The 13168-nt window shown below is 41.8% G+C and overlaps 3 protein-coding genes across 4 annotated transcripts; 2 read left to right on the forward strand and 1 right to left on the reverse strand.

Moving 5' to 3' along the window:
* Nucleotides 1-5280: 5280 nt before the first annotated feature.
* Nucleotides 5281-7976, reverse strand: LOC129728114 (zinc finger protein 260-like). Its single transcript, XM_055686511.1, has 5 exons — nucleotides 7115-7976; nucleotides 6842-7046; nucleotides 6620-6777; nucleotides 6502-6560; nucleotides 5281-6437 (listed from the first exon to the last, which is right to left on the reverse strand). The coding sequence occupies exons 1-5, from the start codon at nucleotides 7889-7891 to the stop codon at nucleotides 6209-6211; spliced, it is 1428 nt and encodes a 475-aa protein (XP_055542486.1). The 5' UTR covers nucleotides 7892-7976; the 3' UTR covers nucleotides 5281-6208.
* LOC129728115 (uncharacterized) lies at nucleotides 5307-6206 on the forward strand. Of its 2 annotated transcripts, none has more exons than XM_055686513.1 (3): nucleotides 5307-5606; nucleotides 5667-5858; nucleotides 5918-6206. In XM_055686513.1, exons 1-3 carry the CDS (start codon nucleotides 5535-5537, stop codon nucleotides 6125-6127), a joined length of 474 nt encoding a protein of 157 aa, XP_055542488.1. In that variant the 5' UTR covers nucleotides 5307-5534; the 3' UTR covers nucleotides 6128-6206. The 2 variants fall into 2 exon arrangements, with proteins under 2 accessions (XP_055542488.1, XP_055542487.1); XM_055686512.1 differs by having other exon boundaries at nucleotides 5310-5606; nucleotides 5664-5858; nucleotides 5918-6200.
* A 983-nt stretch (nucleotides 7977-8959) lies between the features above and the next one.
* On the forward strand, nucleotides 8960-13027 carry LOC129730851 (trafficking protein particle complex subunit 10). Its single transcript, XM_055690441.1, has 4 exons — nucleotides 8960-9161; nucleotides 9220-10988; nucleotides 11050-12442; nucleotides 12589-13027. The coding sequence occupies exons 1-4, from the start codon at nucleotides 9137-9139 to the stop codon at nucleotides 12816-12818; spliced, it is 3417 nt and encodes a 1138-aa protein (XP_055546416.1). The 5' UTR covers nucleotides 8960-9136; the 3' UTR covers nucleotides 12819-13027.
* The last annotated feature ends 141 nt before the right edge of the window (nucleotides 13028-13168 follow it).

Here is a 13168-nt window from a genome sequence, read left to right on the forward strand (position 1 = left end):
TAAGTGGTGGTGGGGCCTGAGAATGAACCCATTCTTGAGTCCTTTTTGACATTGAATTGCCTAATTCTACTCAGATACGAACCCACGTCCATCCGCTTGACATAGCGGACTTTGCAACCTTGCGGCTACGAAACTCCTCCTCCTCCTCCAACTCCTCCAACACATCAAAATTTTGCTCGCGCATCGCGAAAATCCGAACTACTCGCACGCCAAGTTGGCAAAATTGTTTAATGTGGCCAAATCAACGGTCACCAACGTAATAAGTGTTTGAAGCAGGCATTAGACGCTACTCTTTTGCATTGGGTTTATATGTTACATATTTTTGGCTCCGTTTTCAATTCGAACCTAATGCGGTCCCATAATGTCCCATGTTGTTTTTGGGTCATGAAAAGATGGCGTCTATTACATGGGGCTGGTTTGAAGATCGTTTGTCGACTGTCAGGAAGACAGGATCGGGGGAAATCGGAACCCGAAGGCCGTTGAAACGACGAGAAGAGTGGCCAGCAGATTCAAGCGGAAACCCAACCTTTTCGTCCAAGATGTTGCAAGCAAGCTGGAAGTGTTGTCTACAAGTCGGCCAGACAACGATCGCGGAAGTTGTAAGTGAAGATGCTGACGAAGTATGATTGCGTGATACAGAATGTTGAAACTTACGTCAAGGCAGACTTTTAACAGATGAACGCAATTGTTAATGTAGCACCATGCTCTACTAGCAAACAAGTTTTAACATAACTATCTTAAAGTATCAAATTATGAGCGCGCAAACATCGCAAATATCATCATTAGGCGTCGTACACAAATTACGTAACGCATGAAGGGGGGGGTCAGCGCGGTTGAATCCGCGTTACTTATTGTTACATAGGAGGGGGGGGAGGTAGTTGAGACTGTTACGTAACTGTGATATTTGCTCAAAATTGCTAATTTGGAAGAGGGCAGGTTGTCCAGCGTTACGTAATTTTATTCGTTACTGTTAGCATAGTAGCGCTTACTTTGTAATATTGAAAAAAGATCATTCTCTGTTATCAATCTAAACACACTAGACGTGTTACTTATATCAGGTTATGGGCCCAGGCAAGCTCCATAGTAACGAAATAACAAAGTGAAAAAATTTTTCACTTCGGGCAAAGATTTGCAAGTTTATTCCTATTCAAGACTTGAAGCAGTGAACATCTTGACTATCGAAATGCCTTTGAATCGATCCGGAGACGTATGGTTTGTTCCTGTCCAAGAAGAAAATCAAGAAGCAGCGGGTAATACCATGGAGCAGCAGGATGTCCGAAGGACCTCGAGTATAGGGAACAACTTGAGAACGCCTAGACGAGGCTCTGTTGGAGGTGCGGATACCGGCGTGAATCGGCAAGCAAGAACGAATGAGCAGAGGATTCCTGTTAGTAGCGTGTCCCATCAACCCCAGGAGAAACTTCGAGGCCGTGATGACTACGCTGCATGGGCGTTCGGAATGCGGATGGTAATGATTAAGGAAGGTACGTGGACAGCAGTCAAATCTCCGGAGGGCGTGCAGGTCAGCAACGAGCTGTCAGAGCGTGCATTGGCCACAATTTGCCTGAGCATCGAACGATACAATATAGTCTTGTTCAGAATGCTCGTACGGCGAAGGAAGCATGGAAAAGCCTTCAAACGGCATTTCAGGATAGCGGAAAATATCGAAAGATTAGTCTGCTACGGAAGCTGATGCGAATGGAGTTGGAGGATTGTTTGTCCGTCGAAAAATACGTGTACGAAATTCTTACGACCAATCAGAAGCTGCAGGATATCGGATTTCCGATCGACGACGAGTGGCTGTCGTTGGTCCTCATGATGGGTCTGCCTGAGAAGTACGAGCCCATGATAATGGGTATGGATGCATCCGGTATCAAGTGGACTGCATATTGGGTGAAATCTACAATCCTTCAGGACGTCACAATCGATGATCGAGGCTCCGGTCGTTCAAGTGGTGCTTTAGCAACACGACCAATCCACACGAAGCCTACGAAGAAAAACAAATCTGAAATCCAGTGTTACAAGTGTGAGAAGTTTGGACACTACGCTTCGGAATGCCAGCAGCGGCATCAGAAATCCAAGATCAAAAAGGATGAAAAGGGACCCAGAATTAGGAAGTCGGCATTAATGGCGGTAAAACGGCCATGCAGTACACCAGAAGAAAGGATCCTTGATTCTGGAGCAGGGGATCACATGTGCAGACAGGAGAGCAGTTTGGTCAATGTAGAGCAAGTGTCAAAATCTATCTATGTGGCGGACGCATGCATGCGCAATGTAGAAGTGGATGCTGATGTAAACAATGAGTGCTCTTCACTAGCCATTTCCAGCGTCTTAAGTGTTCTAGAGCTCGCGGTGAACCTATTATCTGTTAGTCGTATCTGCAAGAAGGGCTACCAGGTCACGTTCAAAAGCCAGTCGTGTCAAGTCATACATGAGGATACAGGGGATGTCATTGCCACGGGACGTGAAACGGACGGTCTCTACAAGTTGAATCGCTTTGGTCAATCGAGCGCATGTGTGGCGCTCCAGGCCACTAATCTAGAACTGTGGCATAGACGGTTAGGCCATTTGAATGTGGACAGCGTCAAGCGACTACCCAGCATGGTAAAGGGAATGGATGTCCTGGAAGGCACAATAACACCATGTGCATAGAAGGCAAACATCAAAGGTCACCGTTCAAGTCCATAGGTACGAGAGCAACCAAAATTCTGGAACTGGTCCATTCGGATGTGTGATGGAGCAAGCGTCAGTTGGTGACAGTAAGTATTTTGTCACATTCATCGACGACGCCAGCAGGATGGTGTTCGCCTACTTCTTGCGGACCAAAGGAGAGGCTTTCAATGTATTTAAGGAGTTCAAAGCATATTCGGAGAGACAAACAGGGAAGATATTGAAGTGCCTTCGAACCGATAACGGCAATGAGTTCGTAGGTGAGCAGTTTGAAGATTACCTCAAAGTGCATGGAATTCGTCACGAGACAACAGTACCCTACAATCCGGAGCAGAGCGGTTTGGCGGAGCGCATGAACCGTACTATTCAGGAACGTGCCAGGTGTCTGATGTTCGATGGCCAATTGGGCAAGAAGTTTTGGGCAGAAGCGTCTTCAACGGCGGTGTATCTCATAAACCGATCCCCGACGAAAGGTGTTGCCGTTACCCCTTACGAGAAATTCACAGGCAAGAAGCCCGATTTAACGAACTTACGTGTGTTTGGGTCAAAAGCGATGGCCCATGTACCCAAGGTAAAGCGCAAGAAGTGGGACGCAAAGTCGATGCCGTGTGTCTTGGTTGGCTATTCGGAGTGTTCTTCCTCAGAAACTTATCCCTTCACAGATACGTCTTCAACCGAACGAATGGTTCCAGTCCGAAGGTTCGGTCATCACCACGCTCTCGTCACACTCGAAAGAAGTTGTTAATCAGCAATACAATTCTGGACACAGTGACTGGGAGCGCCCGGTCCAAGGCAAGTTCAATTCAATTCCCGATAGCGGCAGCAATCGCTCGCTGGCTTACATTCCACAGATCCCGTTAGATCCCGAAACAGTGAAGCAGGCACTCGATCGGACGGATCGCGACCAGTGGATAGCAGCCATGCAGACGGAGTACCAGGCACTATGCGATAACGAGACGTGGACTCTCGTTAACTTACCAAAAGGGCGGAAGGCGTTGAAGAACAAGTGGGTGTTTAAGCTTAAAACGAACGCCGATGGGTCAATCGATCGCTACAAGGCAAGGCTTGTGATTAAAGGCTACTCGCAAGTCAGAGGTGTAGATTACAGCGAAACCTATTCACCTGTGGTTCGCTACTCAACAATTCGCTATCTTCTGGCAATGGCAGCGCAGCACAATCTGCAGGTACACGGCGTTTCTCCAGGGCAACCTAAACAACGAGGAAATATTCATGGAGCAACCAGAGGGATTCCAGAACAAGCGTGCACTACACAAGGTTTGCAGACTGAAAAAGGCCTTCTAAGGTCTGAAACAGGCTAGCGTATGAAATAAAAAGCTGGACCAAAAGCTCCGTTACATGGGATTGATTCGTTCCAACTACGACCCTTGTGTGTATTACAGTATCATCGGAGACAAACTAAGTATCATCGCAGTGTACGTAGATGACTTCCTTATAATTTCAAACGATCAACAGCTCATCAATGAAGTCAAGCAGCAACTTTCCAATTTCAAGATGAAGGACCTGGGACCAGCAAAACAAATTCTCGGTCTGCGAGTCACCAGAGGCAACGGTGCGATTTCAATTGACCAGGAGCGGTATATTGATGAGCTACTTGAAAAGCTCAAAATGCAGGATTTCAACGCTATTTCAACTCCTCTCGACGTTAACCAACGACTGTCAAAGGAGATGTGTCCTAAAAATGAACAGAAGGGAAAGATGAAGCAGATACCATTTCGCGAGCTGATAGGAGGGCTTCAGTTCATCGCACAATGCACGAGACCGGACATTAGTCATGCGGTCAGCGTGGTCAGTAGCTTCTGCAGCAATCCAGGATTTGCTCAATCGGCGGCAGCAAAACGGATTCTTCGCTATCTTCGGGGCACCAAAGGCCTCAAGTTGTCATACCGCAATAAAAACGTCTCCCTGTTTTCTGGCTTCAGTGACGCAGATTGGGGTAACGATCCTGAGACGAGGCGTTCATTCAGTGGCTACGTTTTCATCCAAAGTGGTGGTGCAATATGGTGGAGTTCCCGGAAGCAAACCACAGTTGCCTTATCGACAACAGAGGCCGAGTACATGGCGCTTTCATCAGTCACACAGGAAGCAATCTGGTGGCAAGGATTCTTAGCCGAGCTTTGGGGTACTAAGGATCCCATCATCATCAAATGCGACAATCAGAGTGCTATCAGTCTTGCAGAAAAAGAAATTGGCTATTCAGCAAGAACTAAGCACATTGATATCAGGCATTATTTTGTGCGTGAGCAGGTGGAGAGGAAAACAATCAAACTGGAACATGTCGCATCTAACCTTCAAGCTGCAGACATCCTCATGAAGGCGTTACCGAGTTCAAAACTATATGAAGATATGAAGATGTTAGGAGTTAAACAAAGTTCCGCTCAAAGGGGGATGTTAGCATAGTAAGCGTTTACTTTGTAATATTGAATAAAGATCATTATCTGTTATCAATTTAAACCGACTAGACGTGTTACTTATATCAGTTACATAGGGGGGGGGGGGGGGGGGGCGTCTGAAATCCAGGTTTTCAGCATTACGTAATTTGTGTACGACTCCTTACTGCTGCAAAATAGGCACAAACCTCAAAAATCGTCGCTTTACACTTTTTAAATATTAATGACGTCAGAAAACGTTAAGCAAAAAAGCTCATTCCTTTATCTATGCCAGAATTGCACTTCTCGTCTTTTCAATTCTTTCTCAATCCACTTACTTTTGTATAGAGATACCACCGCCTAGATAAGAAGTTGTCGCTGTACATTGCACGTTAACGTTTTGTTTTTTAACTACCGGCTGACGGAGCAACCATACTCTGAATAACGCGCGTGCTTAGATTTCTTTAATTGGCCTAAATGGAACCAGATTGGACAACCAATGAGACTTACAGGGCTCTTCCCCAAATGGAGGTAAACGACCCTGCACAAGTAAGTAAAATGGTGACCATTGAGCCTTCAAAGCAGATGATAACTATCCGATTTTAGCAGGCAACAGAATCCAATAAATATCCCACCAGAAACAAACAGCACCCCAACAACATGTTCACGCAAAGTATCTTTGATTTAACTCTCATCACCATTAACATTTGTCAAATATGTTACATCCTAAAGGTTGGCCCAATGCTGGGCATTCTCTATTACATAATGTTGATATTGTTAGGTGTTTCTCTCACTCTGTTGGTGCGTACAACCCATTTTTGTTCTTGCGTGATTTATTTAATTTTGGTCTATTCTAACAGTCCATCCACGGTTTTATGGGGCTTTTTGGACGACTGCGCTGTAGCAAACCGCTCTCAGATGGATGTTTCAACTGTTTATACAACACATCGCTATTTATGGTGGTTTTAATTTACTTGGTGAACTTGATTTTTAACGTGCTGAGCTTGAAGGAAACCGAAGACAAATGCCAGATCATCGTCAGTCACATGCGGAACAGAACGACACCATAAATTTGTAAAGATGTTTCAAAGAACCCCACCAAATAAAACAGGGTAAATACTGATCATACTCAACGCAGGCTAAATACCTACTTATTTAATGTCAGTACTTTTATCGCCTTCAGATACTTCTGTTTTCAACTGATTGCGTTCCGACGGTTTAAGCAGAGCAGAATCGACTACTGTGTTGTGTTGTCTCGTCAAATGCTCTTGCAGCTTAAGCTTTCTTTGAAACATTTGGTCACAAAAGGGGCATTTGTAGATTCTAGATTGCTCACGGTAAATTCCCTGATGAGCTCTCAAATGAGCTGTCATATTGTACCTAAGAAAGAAAAGCATAAATAAGTAAGCTCGTCCCATCATAAATCGCTAGACTCTTGATATACCGCTGAGCAAACTTTTGACCACAAGCTGGGCACTCAAAAGGTCTCTCTCCTGAATGAATCTGGGATAAAAGCACAATACAATAGTTTAGTCGTTCGCAATATTTAGGTTGAATTTTACCCTCATATGCCGCTTCAAGTGCGAACTATTACGCAACGCAAATCCACAAATTTCACATTTTTTCTCCCGAATATCGTCATGCATTAATTTGTGCATGGTGAAGGATGACTGGTGACAAAATTGTTTACCACATTTATCGCACTGGTACGGCTTTTCGCCTGAAATAATTGATTCGAAGGAATTTACTATCAACATAATTATACATTCACATAGATCAAATACCTGTATGCATGGGAAGATGCCTCGTAAGCGTTCCTTTACTTTGGAAATATCTCCCACAGTAAGAACAGGCAAATCTTTTATCTTTTTCATGTTTGGTTATATGGGATAAAAGATTGGATTTAGTCTTTACTTTTAAACCACATATATCGCATTCATGACTATCGCCAGAATTTTCAATCTCCGGGTGTTCTTCTTTAATGTGCGTCTGAAAGTGAAATATGACAAATTATTTTGAAGAAAATAACACTCGCTTTTCGACTACAGACAGTTTACCTTCAATTTTTTTTTGGATCCAAAATCTATGTTGCATATGCTGCACTTATTTGATGCAGTCTTAACATGTTTCCTCTTATCTTGAGGTAACATCTCTTGAACTGGTGTCCAAATGTCCTCGTTCTGAACCTCTTCTTCAGTGTTTTCTAATGGCGTTTCTTCATACCTGTTTTCACTCAGGCGCTCCTCTTCGATGTACTCCTCCCCCAGGCTGAAGCTATCGGTTTCATCAACGAATTCCACATGGAATTCTACTTCCTCTTGCTGCCTTGGGCCATGCGTGTGGGCTTGCATTTCATGCATTGATTTGAAGCTTTGTTTACAAAGATTACATTTCATTGACACCTTTTCCTCTACACTAGTAGAAGCCGGCTTCGGAAGTTTTTCTTCTAAAATTTCATCTGAGGTTCGATCGCATTCTACCAAATAATCTGAACTTGCTGTATCAGGTTCTTCCTTAAAATACATCTCATCTTCAACATCTTTTTTTCTTTCAGGTAAAACTAAATTTTTCTTCAGCAGATCCGTGAATTCTTTTTGAATAATCAGCGCTTTTGTATAGGCAGCATCATAATCGTTCAATTTTACAACACATTCCGGACAGACAACGGCAGCAATCAGTGTGGGAACATTCTCCGATAAATCACTGTCCAAAAAACGTTCGAGTACTTTAAACACTAAAGTTCCTGAATATTTAGTAACCAACTGCATGACGCTGCGACAATCATCTCCAGTTTGCTCCGCACAAATAAGACATTTTTCGGTGGAAACATCCATTATTCGATTTAATTTTACAATATTCAATTCAGTTATTTCACATAAAGCTTGGTCTCTTTCAATAACATACAAATTTGACAGTTTAAATGTAGGGGTGCCATCAATCTACTCGTGACTTGATTTTTTTTTTCGATATATCGGTCAATATATGTACACGATGTACACTCAAGAAAACAAAATTGCTGCCCCCATAAAAAATAGTAGTATAATTTCATTTTTATTTTCTTTCATTCGAAAAATTCTTGCTATCAGAGATATCGTCAATTGCATTCAAGAATCAATTCAAAATGCGTGCATAGTTGTCGCTATAATGCGTTTCCGTAATATGCGATCCTCTCTGCTTACATCAATTTTTGGGATTTCTGAAGAATTGGCAACACAATATTATTCTTTTGATAAAATACACGAAGACTTGAAATTGACGTTAGCGAAGTTATCAAAAGGGTAGGTAGGTAAACGTCAAAAGTTTCTTATTTTCATTTTCACGAAAACTTTAAACTAAACAACGTGCAGATCCAGAGTCATGAGCAGGCAGTAAACGTGTAAACTCGTGTAAAGTTACTTTGGTTTCCCCCAAACTGCGAATCATCGCATCTCGTTGTTTCGACTTTTTATCACTTTTTACTATTTTTGGTCGACAATGTTCAGCAGCTTTTCCCGACTCCACGGCAGATAAATTTATTCAAAACCGAGTTTAAGGCATATAATAAGTGTACAACTGAACTTTGTTTTGTTAGAGAAATAGAATTACGTTGTCCAACGGTGTGAACTATTTTCCTCAACGAGTGGGACTTATATACATTCGTATACGAATACGTATACGTAAGTAGGTCTAGAGCGCAAATTCAAAATATCCTATAGAAGAGATAAAAAAAATGTGGTTTCAACTCGTTCACTTTGGTCATAATATGCACATAATAGATCCAAAAAAAAAATCAATGAAAAAGAAGTTCAAACACGTTTTCCTCAAAACTATCTATTTTGAATTGTGCCAGTGGATATATTCTATGTACCGTAAATGCATACCTCATTATAGTTACGATTTACTTGGATGCACAATTCAGCCTGTTATCAGATACGTCAAAATTGTCAACGGCAACGCAAACAACACAACAGAATTTCCTGAACAACACATCTCGAAAAATTTTACATTAAATAGTGTTTAGCAAAGTAAATGTGAATTTGTGAAGGTAATTTACTACTACGGTAGGCTTTGTAAGCCACCCTGTCTGTTAAAATTTAAGCATGAACTGCAAGCCGATTCTCACATGTAAAAAAATTGAAAATGAAAGTGTAGATAGACCAGGAATAATAAATTTCACTTGCAGATTCAGGCGATATCCGGCTCTTCAAGAGTTTGGAACCGCATATTGTTGCAGCCTTGCCCTCGGATACGGCCGAATGGAAGCGGTCGTATGGAAGGCCAGTGAAAAACGTTCGCGTTGAAGCAACTTTTCAACCATTAGATTTGGCCCTCTTGGAAAAATATAATGGAGGTAGCTGGAGCATTGTAGAACACCCCGTGCTACATCTATACGTGACCGAGTGTAACGATGTAGAAGCCTATCGGGCTTCAGTGAAGGAGGAAATTGATCAGTGGTTAAAAGTTCTGTCCGGATTCAACGTGACCGATTGGATGATTGTCCTTGTGGAAACTCTGGACATTAAAAAATCCAAAAACATACTGCCTCGAACAACGGTTCTAGATAAAATTCGTCTAGACTTTGCATCCAAGAATGGTGATCGGTGTCTATCGATTCTTAATCCGAGTAAATTCGAAATGAAAGCAACAGAATCATTTCGTTGTTTACTACAACGTATACGCCACTTAATGCTGACCGGTTACAACAGAAATATTGTCAAATATGAGGAATTGATACGGTCGAACAGAGAAAACAGAGTGCAAGAAAATTGGAATTTCATTGACTATTTTTTGTTACAAGAACAACTCGCGTTCGTGCTTAACATGCTTGGACAATATTCAGAAGCTTTGGTACAGTATGACGAACTAGATGCCTTGTTTTCACAATTCATTCTCAATTCGGTTTACGGAGAAAAACAAAAATGGTTGCAGATTTTTGATCAGCCATTGTTTGCATTCCATGGTATATCCATGAATCCAATAAAAATGGAAGAAACACGCGGCAAAATTATTAATCAATCCGTTAATCTACTAGAATTTAGAAGCTATCTTTTCGAGAGACAATGCTTGCTCTTAGATAAAAACGGTAAACCATGGGAAATTGCTGAACGTTTGTTGCCGTTTCTTTTCTCTACGCTAAGAGAAATCGAGGCTTTGAAACTAGAGACACCAGAAGGGGCACTCGACTGTTGGGAGTTCGTGTGTGCCTTAGAAGTACTTTACCTGTGTGACAAAGTGCAGGAATCGAAAGATATTTACAAGTGCTCACAGTATTCCGCGCCAATCTGGAACTTAGCAAAAGATAAACTGTACAGTTTGGGTAAACAGTGCGGATTGCTTCCTGGATGTACACCATCATCCGAACAATTACATACGGTTGTTCATCTCTCAGCAGGAATAGGAGACAGTATTCCGGAACAACATAGTCCACTTCTAGAGGCTGAATCTACAGAAGCAAAAAGATCACATTCTCCTGCGCGCAAGCCCCGAAAGTCCGCGAAAGATAGTTTAAAGGAAGCGTTAGGTTCAAATCAAGCTTTCACAAAGCTATACTTGGAGTTGAGTGAGTTGGCAATCAGCACCTACAAACATGTGTCTAGACTGCGATCGGCTCGTTTAGTCGGACTTGATTTGGGCAGTTTTTACATTACTTTAAATGAACCACATAAGGCGGTAGTTTTCTTCACTGACTTGCTTAGAGAGCTTAAAACTGAAAACTGGCACTTTCTTAGCAGTCAAACCTTACTGCAGTTAGCCAGTTGTTACAAGAAAATGGATGACATTGTCAGTTATACTAAAACGTGTAGTGCAATCACTTGCTGTGTAGATTTGGAAAAACTGGTCCGAACCTTTTATTTCGATGAATTTCTCTCGTCACTCAAATTACTCAAAACCCGAAGAAATACAGATATTACCGCATTAAGCGTAATAACAGTCTTAGAGGACCACTTTCAGGTAGCTGGCACGAGTATTATGTTGCGTTAAATTTTTATACAATTATATTGCATTGTTACAGATTATCGACATCAACATAGCTCAAAAATCAGTTGTTCAGGATGATTATGTTTTGGTTGTTTTGAAATTAATTAGTAACTTTCCCCGAGAAATTTTATCGGAACAAATACAGCTGTCATTTGAAATGGACCCAAAGCATGCGCCTGAATCACCATCTGCTCAAGGCGGGGCACCAGATGCAACCTCACTGCTTCCTATTACATTACATCTGGACTATAAGCAAGACGATACCTTAAGTTGCGCATCAGTTGCCTGCGACAACAAAATTAAGCAACCAGTTCGCCGAACTAGCAGTACCAGACGTCGTATTTCGCCAACGCAACGATCTGATTTCACCAACTGTGTTGTTGGTGAAAAGACGATAGTGCAACCTGGACTAAATACAATCGAACTGAAAGTAAAAGCCAAGCGGGTAGGCTCATGGGTTTTTAAGCAGCTTTCCATCCAAATTGATTGCGTCGAATTCTTGTCAGAAAGCCTCCCCCCAGTTCCGTCAAATTTTGAGATTATAACTAAAGCATCATCTGCTGTTCTCAATTTCATGAACCTCATTGCCGGTGTAGAACAACCCGTTAAACTCATCGTTGCTGGCGGTAGTTTCCGCTTTTCGAAAGATGCAAGCATTACGCTTAAATGTTCCAAGAATTTACGAATGCGACCTGCTGCTCCAGAGGAACAACTTCGTAAAGCAACTTTTCAGCGAGAGTTAATTATAAGCTTGCATGACTTCCAATCATTTGAAGAAAGGGCTATAGAGTTGGAAGCATTGTGTGAACTTCCTGGTCGACGGGAAGAAAAACCGATCGAGCAGAAAGTTATCCTTCAGGTTCCTTGGAGTCGCAACGAGATTCAAATACCACTGCACTTTCTCCCAGCTTTGACGGCTTCATGTCGTTTGCATTCCTCGGGTTCACGGAAGTTTTTGCAGGTGCTACTTAAAGGAGTTAGTGACAATAGGCTTATCCTGAAAGATGCGTCTATGATGTGCTCTGCAGAAGGTGTCACCATCATTGACGTGAATCCAAAATCACAAAACAAAATCATTATGACTAAAAGTTTGTCTATTTCGTATCTGTATGAAATACAAGTGGAAGCATTGAAAGCGGAAAGAGAGCTGCCTGTTATTCATGTTGATTATCGAATGAACTTCGCCGACGAAAATCTTCCGGAAGATCAACGTTATTACATCCCATACTCGGTTACATTTGATGTAATGGACTACACAACATTGTTTACTATTTGTGCTAAAATCGAGCCGTCCGAATTATGCCGTGTAAATTCGGTATGTCATTTAAACCTGCGGATATCGAAAGTTCATGCCAATCCATTCACTGACCTGATGTACGAAGTTCTTGCCGATCAAAATATGTGGGTTGTTGTTGGTAGGACCGCAGGTGAGTTGCAGGGCACAAGCCAGTCTAAATATCATTCTAGGACAAAGAATTTTAAGGACTTTTTCGTACGATTTTTTCATGAAACACTGTTCGATACCCACATCTACAGAACTGTTTTTTAAATTGGATTCAATTTTTCTTTGCAGGAGTCATTTCGATGGAAGAAGTGGAAAGTCACAGCATAACGTTAGAAGTCTTGCCGCTAACAGCTGGGTTTCTACCGCTACCGAACGTTCGTCTGTCCAAGTACATTTCAATAAACAAATCGAAAACGGACAGCCATCCACGGTTGCAACCTTTTCCCCCAGGACAGATATACAACTCGACCAAAAGTATGCAGATACATGTTTTAGCCAGTAGTAATACCGACGCGTAAAATGAATCGTTATCATTTTTGTATGTTATAATTATTTATGTTTTTTCATAACCACAACAGATCAAAACAATGGTCGCAGTAGATCAAATCTTACAAAAAAATCTTCATTCATAAGACTTTCAAATAAACTGCAATTTAGGTTTGAAGATATTATTACTTACTGTTGTTTTGCAAAAATTACTCCATTATAATAAACATATATAAATCTAGCCTAGCTATACTACTTATTTGCGTGATTCAACCAACATTCGATGCCATTCTACTGTCATTTTCTAACATTCTACAGAGAAAAGAACACAATCGTCTCAAGGCCGTAGAGTCGTGAACAGTTCCTGATAGAACAAATTTCC

The sequence above is a fragment of the Wyeomyia smithii genome, chromosome 3 (genome assembly GCF_029784165.1).
Source record: "Wyeomyia smithii strain HCP4-BCI-WySm-NY-G18 chromosome 3, ASM2978416v1, whole genome shotgun sequence".
Taxonomy (NCBI): Eukaryota; Metazoa; Arthropoda; class Insecta; order Diptera; family Culicidae; genus Wyeomyia; species Wyeomyia smithii.

Excerpts from the sequence above, each read along its gene's own strand:
- LOC129728114 (XM_055686511.1), bottom strand. The coding sequence starts at position 7,891 with ATGGATGTTTCCACCGAAAAATGTCTTATTTGTGCGGAGCAAACTGGA. Across the intron at positions 7,047-7,114 it reads GATCCAAAAAAAAATTGAAG|ACGCACATTAAAGAAGAACA; the intron begins GTAAACTGTCTG and ends TTTCACTTTCAG. Across the intron at positions 6,561-6,619 it reads ACTTGAAGCGGCATATGAGG|ATTCATTCAGGAGAGAGACC; the intron begins GTAAAATTCAAC and ends CTTTTATCCCAG.
- LOC129728115 (XM_055686512.1), top strand. The coding sequence starts at position 5,535 with ATGGAACCAGATTGGACAACCAATGAGACTTACAGGGCTCTTCCCCAA. Across the intron at positions 5,607-5,663 it reads AGGTAAACGACCCTGCACAA|CAGGCAACAGAATCCAATAA; the intron begins GTAAGTAAAATG and ends ATCCGATTTTAG. Across the intron at positions 5,859-5,917 it reads GTGTTTCTCTCACTCTGTTG|TCCATCCACGGTTTTATGGG; the intron begins GTGCGTACAACC and ends CTATTCTAACAG.
- LOC129730851 (XM_055690441.1), top strand. The coding sequence starts at position 9,137 with ATGAACTGCAAGCCGATTCTCACAT. Across the intron at positions 9,162-9,219 it reads CTGCAAGCCGATTCTCACAT|ATTCAGGCGATATCCGGCTC; the intron begins GTAAAAAAATTG and ends TTTCACTTGCAG. Across the intron at positions 10,989-11,049 it reads TCTTAGAGGACCACTTTCAG|ATTATCGACATCAACATAGC; the intron begins GTAGCTGGCACG and ends GCATTGTTACAG.